This window comes from Molothrus aeneus, chromosome 11, assembly GCF_037042795.1.
Source record: "Molothrus aeneus isolate 106 chromosome 11, BPBGC_Maene_1.0, whole genome shotgun sequence".
Taxonomy (NCBI): Eukaryota; Metazoa; Chordata; class Aves; order Passeriformes; family Icteridae; genus Molothrus; species Molothrus aeneus.
The window spans coordinates 17,047,537-17,057,053 of record NC_089656.1 but is presented as its reverse complement, the minus strand read 5'-3'; the positions used below and the strand labels follow the sequence as shown (position 1 = coordinate 17,057,053).

General features: G+C 41.3%; 1 protein-coding gene across 1 annotated transcript; it reads left to right on the top strand.

Moving 5' to 3' along the window:
* Positions 1-563: 563 nt before the first annotated feature.
* On the top strand, positions 564-8,303 carry MPHOSPH6 (M-phase phosphoprotein 6). The gene is made up of 5 exons (XM_066557190.1): positions 564-682; positions 4,063-4,175; positions 5,732-5,822; positions 6,779-6,876; positions 7,335-8,303. Exons 1-5 carry the CDS (start codon positions 632-634, stop codon positions 7,498-7,500), a joined length of 519 nt encoding a protein of 172 aa, XP_066413287.1. The 5' UTR covers positions 564-631; the 3' UTR covers positions 7,501-8,303.
* Positions 8,304-9,517: the final 1,214 nt, after the last annotated feature.

Here is a 9,517-nt window from a genome sequence, read left to right as displayed (position 1 = left end):
GACCATTTTGTGATTTTTTTTAAATAAAAGTCAGTGCTGATTATAAAAAAATAAATTCTTATAAAGCCAAGCAGTCTCCAAATGCCAGTGTGAGAAGTATTTAATACTCTTTTTGAAACACCAGAAAATTATGGATGAAGCTGTAAGCCGGCAGTACTACACAACACCCAAGCATGGGTAAGGCATGTCAGGTTCACATACTGATTTACCATTTCATACCGAAGCGGATTTATGTCCTGCTCACACCCCCGATCTCCCTCACCCCGCACACCGTAAAGTTTATTTCTACCGCTGATTTTGCATCACCAGCGCAGTCCCCGGCCCAGGCGGCTCCCGGTGCCGTGGGCAGGGTGCTGTGGGCAGGGTGCTGTGGGCAGGGTGCCGTGAGCAGGGTGCCGTGGGCAGGGTGCCGTGGGCAGGGTGCCGTGGGCAGGGTGCCGAGGGCAGGGTGCCGTGGGCAGGGTGCCGAGGCCGGGTTCTGTGGGCAGGGTGCCGTGGGCAGGGTGCCGTGCCCGCGGCCGCCCCCGGCCGGAGGGTGGAGCCGCGCCGCCGCCTCGCCCCGCTCCTCCCGCGGCGTGCGCGGCCTCGGCGCTACGCGAGCGCGGGGATCCGCCGCGGCCTGCGGGCCGCCATGGCCGGGGAGGTGAAAACCAAGCTGTCCAAGAACCTGCTGCGCATGAAGGTGACGGGGGAAGGAGGGGAGGGCGAGCCGGAGGCCTTCGGGGGGGGCTGGAAGCGGGGGCAGCAGGGCCGGGCACCGATGGCGAGCGGGGCCCGGCGCTGTGAGGCGCGGGCGGGCTGCGTGTCCCCGGCCACACGCGGCCGTACCGGACCCTGGTTTGGGCATTGCCGTGCCCATCGCCGGCCACCCACGCTCCGGATAAACAGATGTGTTTATCCATGGGCTGCTTCCCCGGCAATAAATCGCTGATGCCGGCACCGAGCCGCTCGAACGCGGGGGTTACAAACTGCAAGGTTCGGTGCAGGAGAGCAGCCTCATGGTTCCAGCTAAAGCCTGGCCTCAAGGGCCAGCTCCAGCGCACCTTTTGGGAGTGCTTTCGTTCCAGCTCGCTCCTCTGCAGCTGGGTTGTTTGTTGTGAATTTAAATAAAAATATTTCAACGGCACATTGAAATGAAAATACCAATGCTGTTTGCTTTGCTTGGGGGTGGGGCTTTTAGTGTTGAGAAAAGAAAGTTTTGGTGTGTCCATTTTTACCCCTGTTTACATTGCTGGCTAAGCAAATCCCAGCCTGAATGGGGATTAGCATCCAGTATTAACCAGCCTTCCCAACTCATAAATGCCAGGGATCTTGGTAACATCCCGGTGTGCTTATTACCCTTGGAATTGTGAATCTCATGTCACCAGTGTGAAATTGGTCTCTGCTCACTGGCTAATGGATTCTGCTTCACACCATGTACTACAAGTCCTAATTCAGTAGAGTACGTTCTCTGATTGATGGTCCTTTATTGCTGGAAAACAACCAGGAAAAGTTGAGTAACTTTTTTTTTCTTTTTATGTTAATATTCAATTTTTTAACTGAACATGATGGGGCCTTTGTGGCTTCTTGCTTGTGGTGTTTTATTTAGCCATTTTTTCCCCACGTATATGGGCCTATATTTCACATTCTGGCTGAAAAGAGTTAGCTGACTTCAGTTCAATTTTTCACATAAAGTGCACTCTGCTACAGTTGGATGATGGAATATTTACCCTAATTAACAGATTCTTCTAAATCTAAAACTTGTACACAGAAGGAACAAAATACATCTTGCCTCACTCTGTAAAGGGAGTAGGTGTTGAACTGAGTCAGCCAGCAATGTATAATACAGACTCCCATAACCTGGATGGCAGCATCATTACTTTTTCTTATTTTTATATAATACACTTTTAAAATGAAATTTTTCTTTCTGTTGTTTGCCAGCATACTAACCCCCTGGAGATTTCAAAAGCAGGTTTTTGGCTTGTTTTTCTCTGGACTGCCATGGAGAACCAGCCATGTGAATATGCTGCCATGACATTTGCAGGTTCACAGTCCAGGCAGTAATAACCAGCTTTGAAGAGATCAGTAGGTTTTGAAAAGGTCATACACAGATCTTGCATTTAGCACTTTGTTTCTGCAGATCCTCCTGTTTACAAATGTTTTAATGAAGCCTTTAGCAGCTGCCTCTGCAGGTAGTGATCCAATGTATTAGCAGAATTCAGCAGGTGGGTGCAGTGGCACCCAGAGGTGACGTGTGGTGGGTGGTGTTGGAAGGACCTTTTGCAGTAAATACTGGGCCACATGGAGACACACTTTTAGATCTTGCACCATTTCATCCACGTCTCACAGCTTGGGGAAACTCACCCAAACAACTCCTCAGTTACTGACTTATAATATTCTGTGCCTACCACAACGGGTATATTTTTAATTCATCAGCGTGTGTTTACATTCGAGAGAAACCTGATCACATAATTTCTATCTAGGTTTTTCCTGTAGTAATCTTCAGGAACATAATCTTTAAAATGGAGTGTGAAATGATTATTTAATTGGGTTCTTGTAGCAGAATTTCTTGTGTTGAGATTTTCAACTGGCTAACCAATTTCCTTGAGCAATATGTTTTTCCACATGATAGATTCACTTATTTTCCTCAAGAAGATACTGTAATTTTAATTGGAAAGCTTTGACATATTCTGAATCGACTCAGAAAACAGAAGTCAATTTTTCTTTCATTAAAGATCTTGTACAGTGGATGCAAATAGAAATATAAAATGAAACACTAGCTCTGTTGGCTTGTACTTCTGAGTTTGGTTTGATTGGGCATTTTGTATAGACTGAAAAGATGTGTGGGTTGTTTATAATACATACATTGCACACCTATATCACCTATATATTTTTACAGGACTGTGTGTGAACTGTACTGTTAGATTTGCCTCTGTCTGGGAGTTAGCTTGGTATAAGTGTAGACCTCTGACAGGTACAGTTATCCAAACACTTTCTGTAGATCCTCAGGAAGGTCCCAACTTTTAGGGAGGTTATCACCATAAAATTTTGAAGAGTTCTGTTTTTTCCCAGCGTGTTTCATTGACATTGTTTTGACTTAATTGTCACTCGGTTCAGGCACCTGACTTAAGACAAATGGAAATTAAAATGCTGTTTCACAGGCCTCAGGTCTGTAGTTCTGTGCTCTCAGCAGTTTTTTATAGGCTGTGACAGATGTCTTCTTCTACACCCAGCTGTTGAGAGGTTACTGTTCCTACCTGCCTGTTCCCATCCTCTGACAGAGGTTATCACCAAGGAAGCAAGTGACAGGAGTGTCCTTGTATTAGGAAAAAACAGCAGTCTTACCCTAAACTCCATTATTGATCTCAGCTCTTTTGGCAGACTGTTCCTGCAGTGGGTGAACAGGTCCTTAAATGCAGTGCTGGACCAGGGCTTTGGTGGGTCAGTGAGAGCTGAAGAGCTGGGAACATTTTCCTTTAGCACAGCTGCATACAGAGGAGTTTGCCTCATAGTCTGGTTTCAAAGTCTTACATTTTTCCACTTCCAAAGGCAGGCTTGTGCCTTCAGAGCTACAAATACATTCCAGTTCATTAAATCTGAGAAGAGGATGGTTGAAAATACAAAAAATGGCCAGGCTGGTATAACCCACCTCTAGTTCTGAGCTCCAGTGCTGTTTGTATGGGTGGAGTTGGTTCCTGATGTGCAGCAATAGCTTCAACACCATTGTCTTCTTTCTGGTCTTTACTGAAACATTAGAAAAACCTTAGTAAAACTGGGGAATTGTGACAACTCCAATCCATCCAAACTAGCCAGGACAGGTCTGTTTCTTTATATGTAAGTACAGGTGTGACTGACTGTTGACTTTCAGTAGATAGCTGTGATCAGCAGCTGTTTTAATTTTCCATTTTCTGTTTGCACAAACTTTGACCAAACTCAGAGAAAAAAAAATCACAAAAAACATTTACTTTGTATCAACTACTAAACATCATGTAATGGATAATTGCTATCATGTAATTACTGCATGTTCAGAAGATACCCATGATGCAGAAAACTGAAGCTGTGTGTTTGTGTCTTTCTTTGTAGTTCATGCAAAGGGGTTTGGATTCACAAACTAAAAAACAACTAGAAGAAGAAGAAAAGAAGATAATTAGTGAAGAACACTGGTATCTTGATGTACCAGATCTAAAGGAAAAAGAGTAAGCTTGTAATCTTTTGTACTTCTTATCGTCATTGGATTGTTTTGAAATGGAAATAGCATATTCATATTATTTCCTGTAAGATAAGTATTATAAATAACCAGTTAACAGAAGCAAAAATAGTGACAGACCAGCATTACAACTTTTTTATTACTTATTTTTAGGGCTGTTCTTGAGGTTGCCTAGTGTAGTTTGACCTACTTTCAATTCTTGTGTGTGTTGTTTTCTTTCACTCACACATTTTTCTAGATGCATGCAATTAGTTTCTTTCAGTCAGGGTCCAATTCATTCATTGCTGCTTTTTCCCTTCATTAGAAACAAAGTTTGGAACCTTGTGTTAGTAAATTCAGCTCCAGACACATGGTTAAATCAATCAGGACAGTTCTGTCCTCTTGTGCCCTGCTCACTTCAAATCCTGGTTTTGAAATAGGAGGGATAATGGCAAAAATAAAGGAAGGCTTAGCTAATAAGGAAAAAAAGTGTCCTGCTCTTTAGAAAGGTGCCTTAAATAGCAGGAGAACTACTTTTGAAATTGCTTGGATTTCATCCTTTCTAAAGTGAAAAAAAAATCCACTGAGGGAGAACATACATAGTTTTGAAAAAGCTGGGACCCAAGGAATTAACTGTAGCTGAATAAGGCCATTGATAATGCTTTTCCATTACTCTTGGTGGATATGACAAAAAGGTATTTGAGCTTCAGTTGGAGCAAGGAGTGTTCAAGCTGGACATTGGAAGAACTTTTGTAACAATAAGGCTATTGAAGCTCTGGAGTAGATTGCCTGAGGAGACACTGGATTCTTCATCATGAGAAGTCTTTTGAGGACAGGTTAGCTGGACCTCTGCTGTTCATGGCACATGTGTGACTGATATTGCCTTCGGGCAGGACAATGAGCTCAATCTCTTCAGCCTGAGTTCTGTGATCATGAGAGTTTGATTTACATGGGAGATGAAGAGGATGAGGGAATAGGTACATGTGTGTGAGGAAAAGGATGGAACAATCCACCAAAGTACTTTTATCTGACACATGTATTATGAATGCCTCAGGGTCATGTTTCTTTTCTCACTCCATGCTCATTAAAAGAGGAAAAAAAGGAGGAAGAAGGGGGAAATCTGTCTGCTGAACAGAGAGTGACACAGTGTTTTATACCCTGACAGACTCAACTAATGCCAGGTCCAGCAACACAATGAAAAATTAATTAGAAGCTTTTGCTGGTATAGTAGTGCCACCTGGGGAGTGATATTTATGTGGTATTTTATTCTGGCAAAAGTATTAATGTAGGCAGAACCATACCAGCAAAGAGTGCTTTTTGTCAGAAGAGTTAATTTTGCTTGTGGAGCTGGCACAGCTTTGCTGACAAAAAGGATTCCTTTGCACTCCAAGCTCCTTTTACTGAAAGATTTATCAGGGCAATTGAGCAGAAAGTAGTTGATGGTTTAAAATACACTGTGGTTTTGTTTATTTGTGTGGGGGGAAGACAGCACATCCTTTTTGCATTTGTTTAATTTGATTATTTTCAAGTGCATGGTTTGACAAAATGCTGGGTTTGGGGTTTCAGGAGCTGTATAATAGAAGAGAGAAGCTTTCTGCGCTGTGAGGATCTCGTTTATGGCAGAATGTCCTTCAAAGGGTTCAATCCTGAAATTGAGGTACCATTTCAGTGTCCTGCTTTGAGGTTGTCTCACATTAGGGTTGAAGCCCCTGGGGATGGGGATTTGAGTGTTCACACTGCAGCCTTATTGGCCTTTGCAGCACCTCCCATAAACCCTCCCATGTCCCAAAACTCCATCATTCAACCCTAAATGTTGATCAATGCAGCATCTGGTAAATAGAATCTTTTTAGCTCCCTGTGTTGTTGGTCAGTAATTGCATGACTCCTGCAGATTTTCCCTCCCTGAAGTGAGGAAACCATCCCACATGCTGCTCACCAAAACAAAAGCTCACTTTTCCTCCTGACATAGAATGCAGAGTCTGATCTACAAACATTCAACCCTATTTATTCAACACTTACTTGTATCAATAAGGCCTTAGAGTTCCAAAGTAAAAATGCTGGGCAAGAGTCTTTCATTTCTTTCTGGCATGATTCATGCTGATAGAAGTACACAGGGACAGGAATAAAAAGGTTAGCACTGAACCTGAAGCAGGAGGATGAAGGTGTAAAGACTGAGAGATTTGCAGAAGGCCATGTAAGGTAATTTACTAGGAGATTCTTCCAGTTACTTTGAACTTGCTGTCCCTGTGACTGAGCATATGATTGCTTCATGGCTTTTACTGTAAATGCTTGAAAATATTCTTTCTTTTTAACAAAACCATTTCAAGGTCTGTGTGTGCTAACATCACAATGAAAAATTAATTATGATCTGGTCTCCTGGAGATGTTTGGAGGAGTGCCCTCTAGGATGTTTGAGTAGTACAATACAATGAAAACGCTGTCTCTGTTGCCTTTTCTTCCTGAGTTTTTATAATGATGGCTCTAGCCTAACCAGGAACAGAAAATAATTACTAAATTTGATTCTTACCTCTTATGCTCTTCTACCAGTGAATTTCAGCACTGTTGCCATTGTGTCATGGTCACATGCTTAAGCTGTTTCTCACTTCATTTTCAGAAGTTAATGATCCAAATGAACTCTAAGTGCAAGGAGGATAAAATCGAAGAGGATGATAAAATGGAGGCTGATGTGTCAGATGAAGAAATGGCCAGAAGGTAAGTTACATTTTATGATATAATCAGTACTAGCTAGGAATATGATAGGTTACTGTATTATGTGTGGGGAAATAAAACCCAAAAATGAAACAAACAAAAATTTTAAAAACCCCACAATAGATATGGAACTGTAGCAAATTGATTTTCCAGGAATGCTGGTGTATATTCACTTGAATATCCATTGCATTTGGGGGTGAATTCTCCATCACTTGTAGGGATTTTCTGCCCTTTGAAATCCAGGTATTCCATACTAATTCCCTCCTTGTTACCAGCTGCTAACAAATTGAAGCTATCAGAGTGAATAATAATGTAATAAGTCATGCAGTACTTGTGCTTCTCCAAGCTTTTAATGCCCAGGTTTTTTACTCCACTTGAATTGTTGATTATGTTTAGGAGATACACCACGATTTTTCCTCTGATTTTAGTTGAAGGTGTAATTTTTTTTATTCTCTCTACAGATATGAAACACTAGTGGGAACAATAGGGAAGAAATTTTTGAGAAAAAGGGACCAACGTGTACTCAAGGATGATGATGAAGATGAAGATGATGAAGTTGAAGAGGGGAATAGTAACACAAGACCTAGTAAAAGAGCTAAGAAAATGTTCTTAAAACCTCACGATTAAGGTCAACTGCACAAGTGGAGCTTGTTACCTAATGCCTACCAAACAGAGTACCAAGAACTGGAGATTGTTTGGAGTTTTTGCTATTTAATGTAAAGGGTGGATTTGTAAATCTGTTCTATTCTCATTGAAATTTCTACCATCCACAGGACAGACACTTTCCAAAGTGGGTGTTTATATAATGGATGTTGTACATCCTTGCCTCTCTCAGCAGCTTTTCATGACTGGGACACTCATCCCATCAGTCTCTTTAAATGTTCTGCATAGTTAAATTGAGTGTTGCATGCAATCAAAAGCAACGTTATTTACAATTTAGGATAACATCTGAAAGAAGTATTTGGAGTAAAGATGAGCTGTGTCCAATTCAGTAAGGCAGTTCAGCTTTCACTGCTTGCTTTATTATGAAAATGAAACCTGCGCTCTCTTCAAATTGAAAAAAGTCAGCAGAAACATGCTTGGTTTGTGATCTTTCTTACTGTGCTAAAAATAAGATGAGAGAAGAACAGAGAAATAAAATCCACTTTATTGAATTTTATTTTTTATAAAGTTTATTTAAAAATAGAGGATTTTGTAGTGAAACTTTTTTTTTTAATACAGCAAGCCAAATATTGGGCGACGTTTACAGTTTGACATCTGAGCAGATTGTGAATCTTAGTTTTTGCCTTCCAAAAGAAATTTGCTAATTTTGCCTCTTTTTCAGCAAAAAAATCCAATCTTATAATTATGTAAGTCTTGTCATAAAAGCATAATAACAGTTTCGGAAACATACTTGAAAGCAGAATAAAAACTGTGGGGTTTTGTGTTGATGATTGTGGATTAGTTTATTTAGTGTAAAAAAATTATGCTTAATACAGTCTGATACAAGGAGAAATCCTGTTTTTGTGCTGGCCACAGATGTCCCCCAACATTTAGCTGAGTGCACTGATTTATTTAGCATGTGATGAAGCCATCTGAAGTAGTATTAGGATAGAAACACCACTCTCTTTGGTCAGTTGGTGCTCTGGGTCTTTTGCAAAACGTCAGTGTGTTCTTGTCTAAAATCATAGCAATTCTTTGTGCACAGCCTTTCAACAAGAAATACTGCTATTGCTACATTTCCTCAGGATGTCCAAGCTACTCATCCTTAATGCTGGCTCTCTGCAGAAAGGAATTTGTTAATTGAAGTAAGGGGTGGCCATTTTGCCATGGGCACAAGGCTTTTTTTTGATCTTTTTTTAACAGCTCAGTGAAGCAAGATGTGAAACTCAATTATTTAAAGAAGGACACACTGTGTCTGCTGTATTTTGCTTGTGATACATGAACTGTGATCCATATATCAGGAGCACCTAATTAGATATTCAAGATGGATAACACCATGGAAAGAGAAATATACTTTTAACCTAGTAAGGGGACTTTGTGCAGGTGGAAAGGCTGTGATTCATGATCTGAGATAGTTTTTCAGAGCTAATTAAATGCTACTGGTTCAATTACTTAAAACCTGATCATATATTACTGCTAGCTGAAAAGGAGTTAATGATGGCAAGACATTTTTCTTCCCATGGAAGATGTGACCTGAGCTATGAAATGATTTATTGTTGGTCATCACAAGAAAAACTTGGAATACATCCCATTATTCTTCTTGCTTATTAGTAGGAAAATGATTCCTCTGAATGGATTTCTTGAATGGAGAGTGAATTTCTGCATAGCTGTGCTGAATAATTGAGTGGTGAGGTGTGTTCTGGTGAACCACCAGCAACCAGGAGATGTCACTGCAATTGCATGTCCTGAGAGACTTGAGTTGGGGAAGTGTCCAGTGGTGCCATGTAAAGAAGCTTTTGTGTTATTTTGGTAACAGCAGTGGCTGAGATGAATTCTATATGGAGTCTTCCTTTTTCAGGCTTCTGCAGAGAGCTCTCCTGCATTGCAGGGTTCTGTTCAGTCCAGTGGGGAGTAATTCTGATTAAGGGCATTCTGCCTCCTGAATTTCATGCTATTTCCTGAGGGATAGCTGGACATGAGAGTGCCACAGTGCATGGATAAG

Excerpts from the sequence above, each read along its gene's own strand:
- MPHOSPH6 (XM_066557190.1), top strand. The coding sequence starts at position 632 with ATGGCCGGGGAGGTGAAAACCAAGCTGTCCAAGAACCTGCTGCGCATG. Across the intron at positions 683-4,062 it reads AGAACCTGCTGCGCATGAAG|TTCATGCAAAGGGGTTTGGA; the intron begins GTGACGGGGGAA and ends CTTTCTTTGTAG. Across the intron at positions 5,823-6,778 it reads GGTTCAATCCTGAAATTGAG|AAGTTAATGATCCAAATGAA; the intron begins GTACCATTTCAG and ends CTTCATTTTCAG.